Genomic DNA, 20,787 nt, shown 5'->3' with positions numbered 1-20,787 from the left:
GGCCAGGTGGTCTCTGTTTTTGTCTCGTTTTAATTACATAATCACATACAGACCGGGTGATCGTAATACTAAAGCTGACGCTCTGTCCAGACAATTCGAGACTACTGACAAACTCGAGGTCGATGTTACCCCTGTCATTCCGCCTGACAGAATAATAGCGACTACTGTTCTTTCCATTTCGTCTTCTCTCTTACAAGCTATTCAGGCTAAACAATACTTGGCTCCTGGGGAGAGGCCTGCTGATAAGCTATTTGTTGATATACCGGAGAGACGAGACATCTTGTCATTATATCATGACACTAGAACTGCTGGACACCCTGGTATTTCTAAGACATTTTCAGCAGTTTCTAGATATTTCTGGTGGGCTTCCTTGCGCAAGGACGTCACCGATTACGTTAATGCCTGTAGCACATTTGCCAGTATGAAGTCCTCCCACAGAGTTCCTTGTGGGTTGTTACATCCGTTGCCCATACCCGAGAGACCGTGGTCCAATATATCCATGGATTTCATTGTTGAATTACCTCCCTCTAATGGTAAAACTGTCATCCTGATGATTGTGGATCGTTTTTCTAAGATGGCTCATTTTGTGTCTCTTGTCAAATTGCCATCATCCAGGGAACTTGCCTCTATCTTTGCCAGGGAGGTGTTTCGGTTGCATGGTATTCCCACTTCGATCGTGTCCGATAGGGGTAGCCAGTTTATCTCCAGATTCTGGAGATCGTTTTGTACAGAGATGGGTATCTCCCTCTCGTTTTCTTCAGCCTACCACCCCCAGTCTAATGGAGCTGCTGAACGTGCCAACCAATCTCTAGAGCAGTATCTTCGTTGTTTCGTGTCCCACCATCAGAACAATTGGGCTGACCTTCTTCCTTGGGCTGAGTTTGCTCGTAATAATGCTGCTCATGAATCCTCCGCTAACAGCCCTTTTTACGTTGTTTATGGCCGGCATCCCGTGGTTCTTCCAGCTGCATTCTCCTTACAGGGCATGCCAGCTCTGGACGAACATTTGGCTAGTCTACGTAATACTTGGGAGCAGGTTCAGTGTTCTTTGGTGGCCTCAGCTGCTCGCCAGAAGGTTCAGGCAGACAAGCATCGCAGGGCGGCTCCTTCCTATGCTGTGGGAGACCGGGTTTGGCTTTCTACTCGCAATATTCGTCTTCGCGTGCCTTCTATGAAGTTGGCCCCTCGTTTTATTGGTCCTTTTCGTATCTTGCATGTGGTTAATCCTGTCTCGTATGCATTGGATCTTCCTAAAAATTTACGCATTCCTAACGTGTTTCATACCTCCTTGTTAAAACCCCTCCTGTGCAACCGTTATACTCGGCATGTCCCTCCTCCTCCTCCGGTTTCTGTGGAGGGCCATGAGGAGTTTGAAGTGGCGGCTGTAATTGACTCTCGTTTGCTTCGGGGTCGCCTCCAATATCTGGTACATTGGAAGGGCTATGGGTCTGAGGAACGCAGTTGGATTTCCGCTGACGCTGTTCACGCTCCTCGCCTTGTGCGTTCTTTCCACGCTCATTTTCCTGCCAGGCCTGCTCCTCCCCGCCCGGTGGGCGTGTCTTCAGGGGGGGTACTGTAGCGGTACTTACCCTCTCCAGGGGCCGGCCGGGGTCCTCTCTTCTCGCCACGCGCGGTCCTGCTCCTGCACGAGCCGCGCGTGGCTCAGCCTACAATAAGATCAGTCAGGCGGGCAGTGACCGCGAGAAGCGGTCACGTGTCCCGCCCGACACTAAGAGCGCGCCGCGCGTCTCGGGCGCGCTCTTAAAGGGACAGTGGGAGACTAAATTAGAATCAGTCTCCCATTGGCCCCTGTCAGGCCACATTCCCCATACACTCACGTTTTGGGGGCGTGGATATGACAGGGGCCAATCAAAGTGAACCTTAGGGTATTTATACTCACCTGTTTCCCTTACTCTTTGCCCTATCGTGGTTTCTGTCCAGTTTCCCTTTAGTGCTTGTATCGTTCAGTTGGTTTTTTGGTGCTTGACCTTGGCTTTGTTCCTGACTCCGCTCTCTCTTTATCCTTGCTCGCTTATCCGCTGTTTTGTCCTCTGTGTACCAGTCCTCGGCTTGTTCTACGTTTCGCTGTCTCTCTGTTCCCTTGACCTCGGCTTGTTCTAGACTCTGTCTTGCTTATTCTCGTCAAGTCCGGCCATTCTAAGGTCCGGTAAGACGAACCCTGGTTTCTTGTCTCCTGACTATCTGTACTATTCCTGCGTGTTGGGGTATATTACCGTGACAGGCAGTCAGCTAGACCTTTATCCTCATCTACATACCTTCCTTCTTTTGTTTTTAATCTAACTAATCCTTGTTTTACTTTTCTTTTCTCATTTATGTATCTAAAAAAAGTTTTGTCCCCCTTTTTTACTGACTGTGCTATTTTCTCTTCTGTGTGTGATTTGGAAGCTCTTATAACTTGCTTAGCCTCTTTCTGCCTAATCTTATAGGTCATTCTGTCTTCCTCACTCTGGTTTTTTTTTTTTATAATTACTAAATGCTAACTTTTTGTTTTTTACTATTTTGGCCACATCTGCGGAGTACCACAGTGGTTTCTTGAATTTTTTGCTTTTACTGACAAGCCTAATGCAATTTTCTGTTGCCTTCAGTAGTGCAACTTTTAAATAATCCCATTTCTTTTGGACTCCATTTAAATTGCTCCAGTCTGATAATGACTCCTTTACACATATTCTAATTTTAGAAAAGTCTGTTTTTCTAAAGTCTAAAACTTTTGTTTTTGTGTGGTGTGACTCTGTCACTGTTCTTATATTAAACCACACTGACTGATGATCACTGGATCCTAAACTTTCACCTACAGTAATATCTGATACCAAATCTCCATTTGTTAACACTAAATCTAGTATGGCCTCTTTACGAGTTGGCTCCTCAACGACTTGTTTTAGAGACAATCCCAGTAGGGAGTTTAGAATATGTGTGCTTCTGGCACAAGTAGCTATTTTTGTTTTCCAATTCACATCAGGAAGATTAAAGTCACCCATGGTGATAACTTCCCCCTTCATTGTCATTTTAGCTATTTCTTCAACTAGTAGATTATCTAACTCTTCAATTTGTCCTGGGGGCCTATAAATCACACCTACACGAATTACTGTGTGATTACCAAATTCTAACGTAACCCAAATGGACTCTATGTTCGTCTCACTAACCTTTATTAGGTTAGATTTTATGCTATCCTTCACATACAGGGCCACCCCTCCCCCTTTCTTGCCTTCCCTGTCTTTTCTATATAAAGAGTACCCTGGTATTGCTATGTCCCAGTCATTTTTCTCATTATACCATGTCTCAGTAACAGCGACTAAATCTACACTATCAGTTGCCATTATTGCCACAAGTTCATGGATCTTATTCCCTAAACTGCGAGCATTTGTAGACATGACTCCAAGCTTATCATTTTTAACACACTTGCTACAGGCACCTTCTGTCCTTGTTTTGGGGGACAATTGGATTGATGTTTTATCACCCTTTTGCCCCCCCCCCCCTCCTAGTTTAAATACATCTTAGCAAAACCTCTGAACTGCTCACTGAGAACATTTGTTCCCTTTTGAGAAAGATGCAAACCATTTTTGTACAGTTTATTTCCATTCCAAACAGAGCTACCATGAGCAATAAAGCCAAATCCTTGCTCCCGACACCATTCACCAAGCCACAAGTTAAAGTCCCTAATACGCATCCGCCTGTCATATTGAGTGTTATGCACAGGCAGAACTTCAGAGAATGACAGTGTGGAAGCAACCTGCCGTATATCATTGGCAAAAACACTAAAAACGTCCTTAACCTCTGAAACCTCATTGCAAGCCAAGTCATTTGTCCCTAGATTATTATTATTATTATTATTATTGCCATTTATATAGCGCCAACAGATTCCGTAGCGCTTTACAATATTTTGAGAGGGGGGATGTAACAATACATAAGACAATTGCAAGAAAACTTACAGGAATAATAGGTTGAAGAGGACCCTGCTCAAATGAGCTTACAGTCTATAGGAGGTGGGGTATTAGAAACATTAGGATAGGAAATATCAAGTAGGAGTGAAGCAGAGCTGGAGGAGAGAGCAAAGCACTATCCCATAGGAGAGCAAGAGACAGGTATGTAAGGGAGAGATTACTCTGGGAGGCCATACGCTTTCCTGAAGAGATGGGATTTAAGGCCCTTCTTAAATCATTGAAGACTAGGGGAGAGTCTGATGGCAGTAGGCAAGTTATTCCATAGGAGAGGAGCCGCCCGTGAGAAGTCCTGCAAGCGTGAGTTGGCCGTACGGGTGCGAGCAGCGGTCAGGAGGTGGTCGCGGGCAGAGCGGAGGGTACGAGGAGGGGCGTACCTCTGGATCAGTGAAGAGATATAAGAGGGGCTGGAATTGTTCAGTGCTTTAAATGTATGGGTTAGCACTTTGAATTGACTCCTATAGGATACAGGGAGCCAATGTAAGGACTGGCAGAGGGGCGAGGTGTGAGAGGACCGACTGTATAGGAAAATCAGTCTAGCTGCAGCATTCATTACAGACTGTAGCGGGGCAGTACGGCTTTTGGGGAGACCAATCAGGAGAGGGTTACAGTAATCCATGCGGGAAATTACTAGAGCATGGACAAGCTCCTTGGTAGCATCTTGCGTAAGAAAGGGGCGGATGCGGGCTATGTTTTTGAGTTGGAACCTACAGGACTTGGCAACAAACTGGATGTGAGACTCAAAGGTGAGACCAGAGTCAAGTATGACGCCAAGACAGCGCGCTAGATGGACAAGTACATCCAATTCCCCTTCCTGCTTTGCTTGCTTAACAATATTACAGATACGTCTCCTGTCTCTGTGAGCAGTAGCTCCGGGAAGACACCTCACAAGACCACCATTGTCCATCTCCACACCTCTTATGATGGAATCCCCCAACAACAACTGCTTTCTATTAGGCCTCACCATAGTCTTCAAGCCTCTCTGCACAACACCACTAGCCTCGGTGCCTCTCTGCACAACACCACTGGCCTCAATGCCTCTCTCCACAACAGCACTAGCCTCAGTGCCTCTCTGCACAACACCACTAGCCTCAGTGCCTCTCTGCACAACACCACTAGCCTCAGTGCCTCTCTGCACAACACCACTAGCCTCAGTGCCTCTCTGCACAACACCACTAGCCTCAGTGCCTCTCAGCACAACACCACTAGCCTCAGTGCCTCTCTGCACAACACCACTAGCCTCAGTGCCTGTCTCCATGACACCATTACACTCTGAAAGTGCAGAAAATGAATTATGTAGAACAACAGACTGTGCAATATGCCTTTTATCCACAACTCTAAGTCTACCAGATCCTACAGTAATCCATCTGCCATTCCTAGTATGTCTCTGCGGCAGTGGCTTTGCAGCAGTTCCAGCCTGAGTTTGTTTACCAGATAATTTACAAATCAAAAATACAATCTCCTGCCGCAAGATAGAGAACTGTCTACAGATTAGACAACAACCAAACCTCCAAAAAGTGGAACGTGAAACAAATGCAAAGCAACTATTACACTGAACTAAGTCTGCCATTCCAATGAGATCAATTATTTAAATCAAACGAATCTTAACTTTTTATTTATCCTCCTGGATACCTCAGATTACCTCCAGGTTATCTCCAGAATATCTCCAACCACACACTTAGAAGCAGCACTCTCCAGAATATCTCCAACCACACACACTTAGAAGCAGCACTCTCCAGAATATCTCCAACCACACACACTTAGAAGCAGCACTCTCCAGAATATCTCCAACCACAGACACTTAGAAGCAACACTCTCCAGAATATCTCCAACCACAGACACTTAGAAGCAACACTTAGATGAAGCAACCAAGCTCTATTAGCCAAGCTAATGTCAACAGCCCTTATATACTCCTTAAATCACCTCCCACTAGGAATGTTTAACACCTGGGTAGGCCTCTGCTTATTAGCAAACAATAGCTAATTTACACAGCAATCAATAGCAAGTAGCTAACTAATCTAATAAAATGCCTTATAATTACCAACAGGAAATCAAACCTTGTGCAATCAGTAACCTTTTCCTACAGATGAATCTTACCTGTAACAGTAAAAAAGAAAACTCTTAGCACAACTCTTAGACAGTTGAAGCTTCTGTAAAACTCTCCAGAATATCTCCAACCACAGACACTTAGAAGCAACACTTAGATGAAGCAACCAAGCTCTATTGGTGGAGGTTAGGTGGAGGTTTTCTCACCTGACATTATTATAACATTTCCGTTGCATTTTCACTAGGTTATCCCCATAGTGTGTAACCCTTGGAGTGCTGGAGGATCGAGAAAAAGCTTATTACAGTGCATATTGCAACAACTTGGACATATTAATAAGTACAACATATACACACTGAGACATTGTTTCAATTTAATAAGTTCTATATACATTTTTTAATAAGTTATATTTTATTCTCTCAAATTTGAGAGATATTACCATTTTGTGCACTAACTCATTGTTGTAAAGATTAATTTGGAGCTTTGTGTATTTGGGGGGGAAGTGGAGGACAGCGGCACAGGTTATATATTAATTAAAGAGATAAAATCTATTATATAAATTATATATATTTCTTAAAGGAAAAGCGCCTCAGATTAATATTTTATTATGTTGATGAAACCCACAAGGTTTAGACTGAAATCAATGGCTGATTTCTGGTCACCGGACCTTCTGGATTAGAACCCATGCTATCGTTTAAAAAAAAAAAAAAAAAAAGAAAGTTGTGTATAAAATATGAAATGATATATGCAAGTGATGCTTTTAGATCATTCTATAAATTAATGAAAGAGGGTGCTCTCTCAGGATCTCTGAATTCACTCATGGTTTCATAAGAAAAAAAACATAATTACATCTGCAAATTGACCGATGTTTCGACCATGACATGTATTTTTCAGGGTCGAATCGATGGTCAATTTGCAGATATAATTTTGTTTTTTTCTCGTTAAACCACAGGTGAATTCAGAGGTCCTGTGAGTGCACGCTCTATCATTATCTTTTATCATTATCATATATTCTTTTTCTAGTGTCTTCTAGACTTGTATGCTATCTACTCTGATGTTGCTTTAACCCAGTATCACAACTCAACTGTGAATTCTATGTGTCATTTGGTATGGAAATACTTAGACCTGAGGAAAAGGAAGTTTGTCCAATACAAATGCTTATACTGTTATAAATTATAATACATATTATTTTTTTTTATTATTTTGCATCTACTTCACAGGACTAATATGACTAAAGTTTCTATGTGGAATAATATATGAATAGACATAATGTATTTGCATCAAATAATTAAGCAATCTGTGTGAAGGAGTTCTTTTACTCACCTGAGCATATCCATATACCCCTAACATATCTGCTATGGGGATCGTTGTAGCTGAATAGTGATCACCAATAAAACCAGCCAGCTTGTTCTGTGACATACAGGAATAATTTGGGACAGTTTTCTCTGGTCCGGATAGAATCTGTAGAACACTTTTCACAGCTTTCCTTGCGTAAAAACAAGAATCATAGAAATGATATCCAAGTGTGATATTTGGCAAAATGTTTGGATTCATGTTTACATGCTCAATGGCAAAAAGAAAGACTAATAAATTGATGTAATCACGAGGGTCGGGACTGTGGAAAGTAGATAAATAAAGCTATTGCAAAGAGATACAGGTATCGGGTCTTAAACATGGTACATGTGATATTTACAGGGTTACTCCTAATGTTCTAATGGTGCCTGTACCGAAAAATGACTATTCAGCTATAAAAGCGACCATTTACATAGCAAAATGTAGACATCACGCTATTTAACAATATCCAGATTTTGCAAACAAAACTATCTCCAGATATCAGTCAGAGCAAATGCTATTGGACAGCCCAACCCAAATGCTTAAAATTCAGGCCTAGATTTAAACAAATGAAAACTGTTTGCCAATGTTTCATTTCCCATTCATGACACCAGATTTCAGAAATGCATAAATTAAAATATTTATGACAGATTAATATTATTTTTTGCCATAATCAAGTTAAAATACATTTGTGGCTATGCTAGAAAAGTATAATTCCTTTAATATTTTTAGATAAAAAACATTGCCTTTTCAGTTTTCAAAATATCCTGGGTCAAGATTTGTATATAAATTAAAAGCTGATGAAACTCTCGTTGACAGATATCCCGGTATACAGGGGCGGACTGACCGGTCGGGCACTTCGGACATGGTCCGAGGGCCCGGCCGGGAGGGGGCCCGCCATCAGGGGGCCCGCCGCCCCTTTAAATGCTGCAGCTGCCTGAGCGCTCTCTTAAGAGCCTCAGGCGGCTGCAGCTTCTCACCTCCCCTCCCCTGTAGCGTGGCCGAGCTGCTCTCCGGTCCGCGGTGCCCGGCCGGAGTGATAGGAAGGTGCACACTGAGTGTGCACCTTCCTGTCAGTCCGGCCGGGTACAGGAAACAGAAACTCCTGTTCCGCGCGGAACAGGAGTTTCTGTTTCCTGTACCCGGCCGGACTGACAGGAAGGTGCATGAGTGTGCACCTTCCTATCACTCCGCCCGGGCACCGCGGACCGGAGAGCAGCTCGGCCACGCTACAGGGGAGGGGGTAAGAACAAAGAGGGAGGGAGGTGAGGGGAGGGGAGGGGAGGGAAGGGGGGGTTAAGAACAAAGAGGGAGGGAGGGGAGGGAGGGTTGGGGGTAAGAACAAAGAGGGAGGGGGGTAAGAACAAAGAGGGGGGTAAGAACAAAGAGGGGGGGTAAGAACAAAGAGGGGGGTAAGAACAAAGAGGGGGTAAGAACAAAGAGGGGGTAAGAACAAAGAGGGAGGGGGGGTAAGAACAAAGAGGGGGGGGTAAGAACAAAGAGGGGGGTAAGAACAAAGAGGGAGGGGGGTAAGAAGAAAGAGGCGGGGGTAAGAAGAAAGAGGGAGGGGGGTAAGAAGAGAAAGGGAGGGGGGTAAGAAGAGAAAGGGAGGGGGTAAGAACAAAGAGGGGGGTAAGAACAAAGAGGGAGGGGGGGTAAGAACAGAGAGGGAGGGGGTAAGAAGAAAGAGGCAGGGGGGGTAAGAAGAAAGAGGGAGGGGGTAAGAAGAGAAAGGGAGGGGGTAAGAAGAGAAAGGGAGGGGGGTAAGAAGAGAGAGGGAGGGGGTAAGAAGAGAGAGGGGTAAGAAGAGAAAGGGAAGGGGGTAAGAAGAGAAAGGGAGGGGGGTAAGAAGAAAGAGGGAGGGGGGTAAGAAGAAAGATGGAGGGGGTAAGAAGAAAGAGGGAGGGGGGTAAGAAGAAAGAGGGAGGGGGTAAGAAGAAAGAGGGAGGGGGTAAGAAGAAAGAGGGGTGTAAAAAGAGAAAGGAGGGGGGTAAAAAGAGAAAGGGAGGGGGGTAAGAAGAGAAAGGAGGGGGGTAAGAAGAGAAAGGGAGGGGGGGTAAGAAGAGAGAGGGGTGGTAAGAAGAGAGAGGGAGGGGGGTAAGAAGAGAGAGGGGTGGTAAGAAGAGAAAGGGAGGGGGTAAGAATAGAGAGGGGGTAAGAAGAGAAAGAGAGGGAGGGGGTAAGAAGAGAGAGGGAAGGGGGGTAAGAAGAGAGAGGGGGTAAGAAGAGAAAGGGAGGGGGGGAAGTAGAGAAAGGGAGGGGGTAAGAAGAGAAAGGGAGGGGTTAAGAAGAGGGAGGGGGGTAAGAAGATAGAGGAAGGGGGTAAGAAGAGAGAGGGAGGGGGGTTAAGAAGAGAGAGGGAGGGGGCGGTAAGAAGAGAGGGAGGGGGTAAGAAGAGAGGAAGGGGGGTAAGAAGAGGGGGGAGTAAGAAGAGGGGGGAGGGGGTAAGAGGAGGGGGAGGGGAGTAAGAAGTGGGGGGAGTAAGAAGAGGGAGGAGTAAGAAGAGGTGGGAGTAAGAAGAGAGTGAGGGGGGAGTAAGAAGAGGGGGGAGTAAGAGGAGGGCAATTGCCCCCTCCCCTGTCCGCAGGCACCGTGCGGGCAGCCGGCAGGTGAGGGAGGAAGAGAGGACCCGGGAGCTCAGCCTTCAGCTCCTCTGGGTCCTTCTTGCGCGAGCTCAGATCGTTGCCGCGGTTACCACGGCAACGTTACAGCTCTTGCGAGAGTAAACTCTAGCCCTGGAGCTATGGGCTAGAGTTCACTCTCAACACTGTTGGTGGTCGCAGTGGTGAGAGTGAACTCTAGCCCCATAAACACACTGCCCCCACACACCATACACATTCACACACTGCCCCCCATACACCCACACACACCATACACATTTACACACATTGCCTCACACACACACACATACACTGCCCACCCATACACACACAGCCCCCCATACTAACATTGCCACACACATACACAGCCCCCTCATACACACATTGCCCCACACACCCTACACATTCACACACTACACCCCCTCACACACACTGAACCTTTCACACACACACTGCACCCCTTACACATTGCACCACTGCTCCTATACCCTACTACAGCCTCATATCCCAGCAGACCCCAGGTAAGTTGTCAAACTGTTCTTAAACGGTTTGACTACTTACTCTGAAAGGGGAGCCCGGCACTCCTGGCACCATAACGACTACACAGAGCAGTAGTGGTTATTGTGCATGGATTATTTCTTTAAATAATCTACAAGTGCCCCAGTTGCCAGCCCACAGGCCGGCCAGCCAGCCAGCCCACAGGCCGGCCAGCCAGCCCACAGGCTGTTCAGTAGCCAGCCAGCCCACAGGCCACCAGTTAGGCTTACAGCCAGCAAGCCACAGCCTGCCAGCCAGCTAACCACAGCCAGCAAGCCACAGCCTGCCAGCCGCAGCCAGCAAGCCAAAGCCTGCCAGCCGCAGCCAGCAAGCCCACAGCCTGCCGGCAGTAGCCAGCAAGCCCACATCCTTCCAGCAAGCCCACAGACTGCCACCCAGCAACAGTAATTAAGGTAAGAGGAGCCAACTTGGCCTAGGTATCAGCGAGCTATGTTGTGTTGCTATATTGTGAATAGGAACCAGAGTGTTGGAGAGACCCCCCTCCAGGCCCCATTAGACTCCATTGTAGTCTCTAATGGGACCTGGAGGAAATTCTTTCTAACACACTCTCTAAAGGACACTGAGATAGCCTCTGCTAGAATGCTCCCCCCCCTCCATGGCCCATTAGCCCTCAATTGTAGTCTCTACTGGGGCCTGGAGGCGACTGTTTCCAGCAGGGACACTGAGATGGCCTCTGTTAGAAAGACCCCCTTCCAAGCCTATTAGACTCCATTGTAGTCTCTAATAGGGCCTGGAGGGGATTCTTTCTAACACACTCTCTAAAGGACACTGAGATAGCCTCTGCTAGAAAGACCCCCCTCCATGGCCCATTAGCCCTCAATTGTAGTCTCTACTGGGGCCTCGAAGGGATTATTGCACTTTTGTTCCTTGTGTCTAAAGATTGTATAGGGTGTGGCTGGAGGCGGTGCATGGAGGCGGGACATGGGTGGAGCTTGCTGTGGAGCATGGGTGGGGCCTGTAAGGGGGCCCTTGATTTATTTTGCCCGAGGGCCCTGAGGATTCTCAGTCCGCCCCTGCCAGTATATTGCAATCCTCTACCTGCTCTTCAATGCAAAATGAAAGAGAAAAGTGCCAAATTCAGCTAGTCGATTATGTTGCATGCCCAGGATTTAAACAGGTCAGCTTCAAATATGTTTTTAAATCATAATAATATAAAATAACATAAAATCATAATATTAATAACCGACAAACAAATGCAAACCAAGACAAAGGAAAAGGCAGCATTTAGAATGATGTGTTATGGTGCAAAAAAAAAGTATCTAGCGATGGTGTTATTTTAAAGGGACACTATAGTCACCTGAACAACTTCAGCTTAATGAGGTTGTTTAGGTGAGTGCTACAGCTACCCGGAGCCTTTTTCTTGTAAGCACTGTATTTTCTGAGAAAATGCAGTGTTTACATTGGAAGCTTGGAACACCTCTTGTTGCAGTCAATCAGACGGCCACCAGAGGGACTTCCGAGTTCAGAGGCCCTAAAAAGGCCTCCCGTCCGATGCATTCTGGGTGAATGCATCAGACGGGCTATCAGCACACAAAGCACTGTGAACGCGCTTTGTGTGCTGACAGCCTGTCAGCACTGCTGTGGGCGTGGCTTCAGCTGACAGCTGAAGCCCGAACCCACAGGGATGCTGTCTGGCCACAATAGTGGTTGAAGGGAGGGGGGGGACGGACCTACTCTCCTCCCCCCCCCCCGGCCCCCACCCCTGAGCGGTGAGTGGGGGCCCTAAAAATAAGGGTGGCACATACTGCCCCCCCGGCCCCCACCCCTGTGCGGCGGGTGGGGGCACTAAAATTATCAATAAGGGGGGACCTATTGTCCCCCCCCGGCCCCCACCCCTGTGCGGTGGGTGGGGGCCTTAAAATAAAAAATAAGGGGGGGACATACTGCCCCCCCCCGGCCCCCACCCCTGTGCGGCGGGTGGGGGCCCTAAAATTCACAATAAGGGGGGGGCCTACTGCCCCCCCCCCGGCCCCCACCCCTGAGCGGTGGGTGGGGGCCCTAAAATTCACAATAAGGGGGGGGGCCTACTGCCCCCCCCCCCGGCCCCCACCCCTGAGCGGTGGGTGGGGGCCCTAAAATTCACAATAGGGGGGGACCTACTGTCCCCCCCCGGCCCCCACCCCTGTGCGGCGGGTGGGGGCCCTAAAATTCACAATAAGGGGGGGGGGACCTACTGCCCCCCCCCCCGGCCCCCACCCCTGAGCGGTGGGTGGGGGCCCTAAAATTATCAATAGGGGGGGACCTATTGTCCCCCCCCGGCCCCCACCCCTGAGCGGTGGGTGGGGGCCCTAAATACAAAGGGGGTGGGGACCCTAGTTAACCCTCTCCCCCCCCCCCAAAAAAAAAAAAAAACTTATCTCCCTACCTACCCCCTCACCCTAAAAATAATGAGGGGGGACCCTTTAACTAAAAACCTGTAAAGAAAAAAAAAATAAGATAAAAACAACTTACCATTCGATGTTTTCTTTCTTCTAAAATCTTCTTTCTTCAGCCCCAAAAAAGGCCAAATAAAAATCCATAATAACCGACGCAATAAAAAAAAAAAAAAAAAAACCCGAGCGCAAAAAAAATAATCCATCTTCACCCATGGAGGGCTCCGCGCAGACTGAGCTCCGCAGGGCGGGGGAAGGCTTATAAAGCCTTGCCCCGCCCTGCAATTAGGCTAAGAACACTCTGATTGGTGGGTTTAAGCCAATCAGAGTGCTCTTTGTCATTTTACAAGCGTGGGAAAGTTCTTTGGAATTTTCCCACGCTTGTAAAATGACACAGAGCAATGTGATTGGATGGCTTGAAATCCATCCAATCACAGTGCTCTTTGTCATTTTACAAGCGTGGGAAAGTTCTTTGGAATTTTCCCACGCTTGTAAAATGACACAGAGCACTGTGATTGGATGGCTTGAAATCCATCCAATCACAGTGCTCTGTGTCATTTTACAAGCGTGGGAAAATTCCAAAGAACTTTCCCACGCTTGTAAAATGACACAGAGCACTCTGATTGGCTCAAACCCACCAATCAGAGTGTTCTTAGCCTAATTGCAGGGCGGGGCAAGGCTTTATAAGCCTTCCCCCGCCCTGCGGAGCTCAGTCTGCGCGGAGCCCTCCATGGGTGAAGATGGATTATTTTTTTTTGCGCTCGGTTTTTTTTTTTTTTTTTTTAATTGCGTCGGTTATTATGGATTTTTATTTGGCCTTTTTTGGGGCTGAAGAAAGAAGATTTTAGAAGAAAGAAAACATCGAATGGTAAGTTGATTTTATCTCATTTTTTTACAGGTTTTTAGTTAATGGTCCCCCCTCATTATTTTTAGGGTGAGGGGGGTAGGTAGGGAGATATTTTTTTTTGGGGGGGAGGGTTAACTAGGGTCCCCCCCCCTTTGTATTTAGGGCCCCCACCCACCGCTCAGGGGTGGGGGCCGGGGGGGGGACAATAGGTCCCCCCCCCTTATTGATAATTTTAGGGCCCCCACCCGCCGCTCAGGGGTGGGGGCCGGGGGGGGGGACAGTAGGTCCCCCCCCCTTATTGATAATTTTAGGGCCCCCACCCGCCGCTCAGGGGTGGGGGCCGGGGGGGGGGACAGTAGGTCCCCCCCCCTTATTGATAATTTTAGGGCCCCCACCCGCCGCTCAGGGGTGGGGGCCGGGGGGGGGGGACAGTAGGTCCCCCCCCCTTATTGATAATTTTAGGGCCCCCACCCGCCGCACAGGGGTGGGGGCCGGGGGGGGGACAGTAGGTCCCCCCCCTTATTGATCATTTTAGGGCCCCCACCCGCCGCTCAGGGGTGGGGGCCGGGGGGGGGGACAGTAGGTCCCCCCCCTTATTGATCATTTTAGGGCCCCCACCCGCCGCACAGGGGTGGGGGCCGGGGGGGGACAGTAGGTCCCCCCCCTTACTGATCATTTTAGGGCCCCCACCCGCCGCTCAGGGGTGGGGGCCGGGGGGGGGCAGTAGGTCCCCCCCCTCATTGATAATTGTAGGGCCCCCACCCACCGCTCAGGGGTGGGGGCCGGGGGGGGACAGTAGGTCCCCCCCTCATTGATAATTTTAGGGCCCCCACCCGCCGCACAGGGGTGGGGGCCGGGGGGGGGACAGTAGGTCCCCCCCCCTCATTGATAATTTTAGGGCCCCCACCCGCCGCACAGGGGTGGGGGCCGGGGGGGGACAGTAGGTCCCCCCCTCATTGATAATTTTAGGGCCCCCACCCGCCGCACAGGGGTGGGGGCCGGGGGGGGGACAGTAGGTCCCCCCCCTCATTGATAATTTTAGGGCCCCCACCCGCCGCACAGGGCGGGTGGGGGCCCTAAATTATTATTGATAATTTTAGAAAGCGAGCTGAGCTGTCAGTCAGACAGCTCAGCTCGCGAACGCGCATTCCGCGCACATGCGCGGTAAAGCGCTCAGGTTCTTCATAGGGCGGCATTCAATGCCGCTCTATGAAGAACGCGATTGGTCCAGCGCGAAGCCGTCCCATTGGGCCCCGCGATTTCGTCATTTTGACGAAAAAGGGGGCGCGGCCTAGCGGGGAGCTCGGCGCTGGAACGGAGGTAAGTTTTTAATATAAAAACACCGAATTTTTTTTTTTAATGAATGAAAGTTCATATAAAAGCAAGAAGGAAGGCTGGGGGACCTGTCTTTCTTGCTTTTATATGGTGACTATAGAGTCCCTTTAAACATTTGTAAATAGTTTTATAGATGTAAATTGTTTTGAGGAGTTGTCATTTTAAACCTTGACTTATTAATTATTATGATTATTATTTATATAGCGCCAACAATGTCCGCCACGCTGTACAATGGGTGGACTAACAGACACCTATTAGTTACAAAAAAAAAGCAGAAGGGATAAATAGCACTCAAGAATAAAAAGTCTCTGGTGCTGCTAACCCATCCAAGTGTATTGTCACCAAATATACTTAAAACGAGATGCAATAAAAACTGAAACAAAGGGTGATAAGCGCACATACAATAAGAGTATTACCTATATATTCAGAGTAGATCGTAGAGGTATCTTTATATAATTATTAGGTAGGTAATAAAATTGTCCTATATAAAGATAAAAGCAGAACACAACATAGTGTAATCTGTTTATTGAGCATAAGTGTTAGAGATCAAAAACACACACTTTGCAGAGCCCATTAAAAGTTGGCTCTGAACTTAGATGGCATATATGTCCCCTCACAGATTAGATTCCTCCAATGGTATAAGTCCCAAAAGTGCTGGAATCAGGAACTCAGTATGAGATAGGCAAGTGTAAACACATATTTATTAATATCTTTATAAGAAACAAATAAAAAATAAGCACAACGCATTTTAACCCAAGCTGGGGTTTCCTCAGGTTAAGGTATGTAACACACTGACATAAGCATCTTTATATACCTATACAAAATTTTTCTTATTGTTTACACATGTAAACTATCTACAGAATATGCCACCCCTAACATGGCGATGTATCTGGTTTTCAAGCATACATCCGCCCCACCCAACATGGAGTTCTGGGTCCCATTTGTCTTGTCTCTGTCAGGGTGGCAGTCTGAAGACCGGGACCCCTGTGCCTGATGTGGGAGATGAGCGGAGTCTTCAGCGTGGTAGTGGATAGGTAGGGCCTGGTGCAGGGTAACCGCACGCCACCTGGTGTTGAGCACCAGCGTTTGTGCAAGCACATACCAAGACCCTGTTGCAGTTAAGTGGAAGCCAGAGCAGATGAATGTTGAAATGTATCCAGTACTAGAAACAAGGTAAGACTAGAAGAACCAGAGAAGGATAGAAAGCAAAACCCAGAACATTTACACAATACAAAAGGGAAACATAAACAGAACAGGGGCAGGACAGGACAGGACTGTACATGGACTGGGAATACAAAATAAAACAAGACAAGATATATAAGGCAAAACAAGAGGAGACATAACGAAGTACTAAATATTTAAAACATTGGAGATTTAGACATACATAAATGGCCAAGATGTATGCAGCAAACCACTGCGGCAAGTACTCCAAAACGGTGGGAGGGTCTTGTGTAAAGACCTTCAGAGCCTATCCTGTTGTATCTTGATCTTGACCCTTGCCTGTATCATCGCTTCTGAACCTGTGCCACCTGTCCTGACCTTTGGCTTCCCCTACTGCTCTCTTCATCTGATCCTTTTGTACTGCAAACTTGGTCCATTGCCTTTTGCATCTTGTTCTCTGTGAACCCGACAAATATAAAATTAAATCCCTAATTACATGCAATACAGAAAATGTTGTTTATTTACTTGTGTGTTCTTGCGGATATGAATATGTATGGAAAACATCACAAAAGTTAAAAGTAGGTATTGGAGAGCATATAAATAATATTTAAAAAAAGATTTAAAATCATAAAGATTTAAAATCCTAATGTTTCTAAACATTATTCAGACATGCATGGTGGAGACCCAAGTGGACTGAGATTTATTGGAATAGAGAAAGTTAAAGCTTTCTGGATTAATGAAAACAGAAATTAGATGTATTTTTAATCTCGAGACCTTGACTCCTAATTGCTTAAATGTGGATTTTAAAGTTGCCTCCTTTATTTAGTTATATATAAACATATATTTCAATTTATATGTAAAACAAAAAAAATGTATTTATTTTGTTTTTATATCTATTGCTTTTCTCTATTTGCATTTTTATGTGACCTTAATTCAATTAGGAGGCTTTTTCAGGTTTTAAGTAATTTTTAGGTAACTTTATTTTAGTTCAGATTTTAGGTATTATTATTCAACTTTTTTCATCATTCCTTATTAATTTGTTTAGTTTCTCTTGTTTTTCCTTTATATTGAAAGTATTTGTATGGTCATTTGTATGATTGTGTAATTATAACGATGTGTGTGTGTGTTTTAAATAGATATAGTACAATCAAAGAGCCTGTAAAATATTGTGAAAATAAGAATAGTAGAACTCCATTAACCACTGTTAGTCTTCGCCAAGATGGCGCTGGGAATCAAAACCAGATCATGTGGTCAAACTGTATGATGGAATGTCATGGCGCTGATGACCGGAACTCGATTATGTAATGGGAACGCGTGATAGAGTGGTGTAAGGGCACCATGTCATGACTCTGAAGGGCCGGTGTATCCGGAACAGTTTGGAATGAATTTTGGCATTCAGATGGACTTGAAACACATGTTCTTTTAGGTCTAAAAGAGGAGAGTGCTTAGGTGGAAGGAAGGAGCTCTTTGATAATGACTGTTATGTTGAAATGCGCCAATGCACCTCAGGTGGTTTTTGTTTTTAATAGAGATCTGTTTGTATTTTTACCTTTTTTACTAGTTTTTATTTATTATTATTTGAGTGTGAGAGGAAAAGTTTCTTTTAAGTATCCAGCTGAAAGTCCAGTCGCGGCTCTCAACAATATCCACCTTATTTCCATTTGAAAGGCGCTTTAAATCTGAGCATACTAATAAGTGGCTCAGCGCCATGTGAGTAGGGCTAATTTGTTTATAAACTTGTATTATTGTAATACATTTACTATACTGTGGTCTGTCTATGTTTATGTCTTCTAGGTAATTTTATTTCCAAGTTTGTGGCAAAATTGCATGGTAAATTGCATGTGTTAGTTTTTCTGTGTGCTCTCACCCTAAGTTTAATTATTTGTATACACCATAAGGCACACCCTCGGTGATCGGGTGCCACCTCTACATTCGGCCCATACTACAGGAGGAGGCGGAACTCAAATCATCCCACATAAGCAGCTGATGCGGGAAATGATATGATCCTCTTATGGGAGGAACGTCTAAAGGCTAAAGTCCACCCTATTCTGTACAATCCTCTTTGGGGGAATAATCTCGAGACCAAAAAATTAAAGTCTCAATTTCCCAGCTCCATCTACCCTCTGTTACTTAGTATCACTGTCCTGAAGGGGACTTAAAGAGGGTGGATGGGACAGAACTCATTGTCATAAGTGAACAGGGTCACTATTAGTGTGCCCAATAATAAAAACCACTTCCCTCAAAGAACTGCCATTGTGAAACTTGGTGCCCAACGGGCATCCAGACTTAATTAATACAACTACTAGCACACAACAGGCTGGAAGTAGACTGATGCTGCTAAGCACCACTCCCATCATAAATAGGAAGAGGTCAGTGTAAAGGGATGCATAAGCACAATTCTGCAAACAATTTAATGTAAAACATAATGTCATAATGATTATAATCAACAATCCGGGTTTCGAAAGACAGACAAACAGTATAGTATAGCAGGGTATTTGCATATCAACCAAATGTAGTTTGCCTAACAATATAAAATACTGTAACAATCATAACAATATTAAAAAGACATTAAAAAATCATTCAGTACCGGTGCATTGTAATAACTAACAGAATTTTAATTCACATTTTTTTTTGTGTAAAGGGATTGAAAAAGTGTCTCTTGAAAGAGGAGGGGATTTGGTTTTAAAATTAAGACAGGGAGAGGGTTTTTGGATATACACTTTAAAAAACAAAAATGAATGTAGATTTTGATATAATGTGTTTCCTATAGGGCCCTCTCCTCTGTCTCAATTATATATAATAGAGATGAAGATACATTATTATATATTTTATATTCATTTTCCTTTTTATTTTTGTGGGTACTAATATATGTTCTCTACAAAATAGTTTTTATGATGTATTTTATTTGATCATTGTTTTTTACACATAGTACTTTTTAAATTGAGGGATTATATAAGGTGACTGTTTTTATCTTACCATATTTTGGCTTATTTCCCATGGACTTTGGAGGACTGTGTACCCGCAAGTATTAGGTGGCATGTGCGTTCCACTGCTAAAGGAGGAAGGGATCACAATTGCATTAGGTGGAACGCATATGTGTTCCACTGTCAAAAGAGGAAGTAAGAAATGATAGATAAGATACGATCGGCATTGAGGACATAAGAACGTTCCCAGTATTCCGAGACTGAGGGTTGACACACAGACAACCAGGTGGCATGGAAGAGAGGCTTGGTATGTGGATGAGTTTTTTTATTTGTTACAGGTAGAATATTTTACAGACTCTTGGCTGGAAGGCATTCAGGGATGTCCAAGAGGGATATTTAAACAGAAAAGCTAGAGAACACTTCATTACACATTCCGGATGCCCATGATGAAGTCACTTTGAGTCCAAAACGCGTAGGGCAGCTTGACTACTTTATTTTGCTATATTGATCTATGTGTTTTTTTTTTTTACATTCACCCACTTCTTATTCATGGTGGATGGAAGATTATCCTCCTGGATGCAGAAGAAATCTTGCAAACTTCTTAAAACATTTTGTAAGTGCAACTTTAATAAAGTGTCAATTTGTATAGAAGTCATAATGTAATGACTTCTCCAATCCCAAATTATTCACCAAATCAATGGTCCATGATAGCTTGTAGACCGAGCCAGAATCTTACACATTGCACAAATGCCCTCTTCCTTCAGTACCACATGGTACAAATTATGTACATCAAGTGTGACAAAAATACACTGGGAAATCAGTTAGACTGTTACAATTTATTTGTTGTCTGTTACGAAGATAAGTAGACAAAGAAAGAAACATAGAAACATAGACTGTGACGGCAGATAAGAACCATTCGGCCCATCTAGTCTGCCCAGTTTTCTAAATACTTTCATTAGTCCCTGGCATTATCTTATAGTTAGGATAGCCTTATGCCTATCCCACGCATGCTTAAACTCCTTTACTGTGTTAACCTCTACCACTTCAGCTGGAAGGCTATTCCATGCATCCACTACCCTCTCAGTAAAGTAATACTTCCTGATATTATTTTTAAACCTTTGTCCCTCTAATTTAAGACTATGTCCTCTGGTTGTGGTAGTTTTTCTTCTTTTAAATATAGTCTCCTCCTTTACTGTGTTGATTCCCTTTATGTATTTAAATGTTTCTATCATATCCCCCCTGTCTCGTCTTTCCACCAAGCTATACATGTTAAGATCCTTTAACCTTTCCTGGTAAGTTTTATCCTGCAATCCATGAACCAGTTTAGTAGCCCTTCTTTGAACTCTCTCTAAGGTATCAATATCCTTCTGAAGATAGGGTCTCCAGTACTGTGTACAGTACTCCAAGTGAGGTCTCACCAGTGTTCTGTACAATGGCATGAGTTAGCATGGGTTAACTCCTCCCCTACAGCCGATAGGACAGGAAAACCACCAAGGTTTTAAAAGGAGGCTCCCTAAGTTCCTGTCCTACAGCCCTTAGGACGTGAGCAATTTGCTCCCTTTACTTACGGACATGTATGTTTTTTATCTTCATTACTTCATTTGCCTGTTTTACTGTAGTACATTATGCAGTTGTGCTTTTATGCTGTGATGCATTTA

At 45.2% G+C, this 20,787-nt stretch overlaps 1 protein-coding gene across 1 annotated transcript in view; it reads right to left on the bottom strand.

The window, feature by feature from the left end:
• Window positions 1-20,787, bottom strand: part of LOC134566018 (uncharacterized) — a 123,402-nt gene that overhangs the window by 76,803 nt on the left and 25,812 nt on the right. The window contains exon 4 of the mRNA XM_063425733.1: window positions 7,324-7,615. Coding sequence (XP_063281803.1) covers window positions 7,324-7,615 — 292 coding nt within the window. The remainder of the gene's footprint in view (window positions 1-7,323; window positions 7,616-20,787) is intronic.

The sequence above is a fragment of the Pelobates fuscus genome, chromosome 6, assembly GCF_036172605.1.
Source record: "Pelobates fuscus isolate aPelFus1 chromosome 6, aPelFus1.pri, whole genome shotgun sequence".
Lineage (NCBI taxonomy): Eukaryota > Metazoa > Chordata > Amphibia > Anura > Pelobatidae > Pelobates > Pelobates fuscus.
The sequence above is the reverse complement of the archived record's forward strand: the minus strand, read 5'-3'. Positions and strand labels throughout refer to the sequence as shown.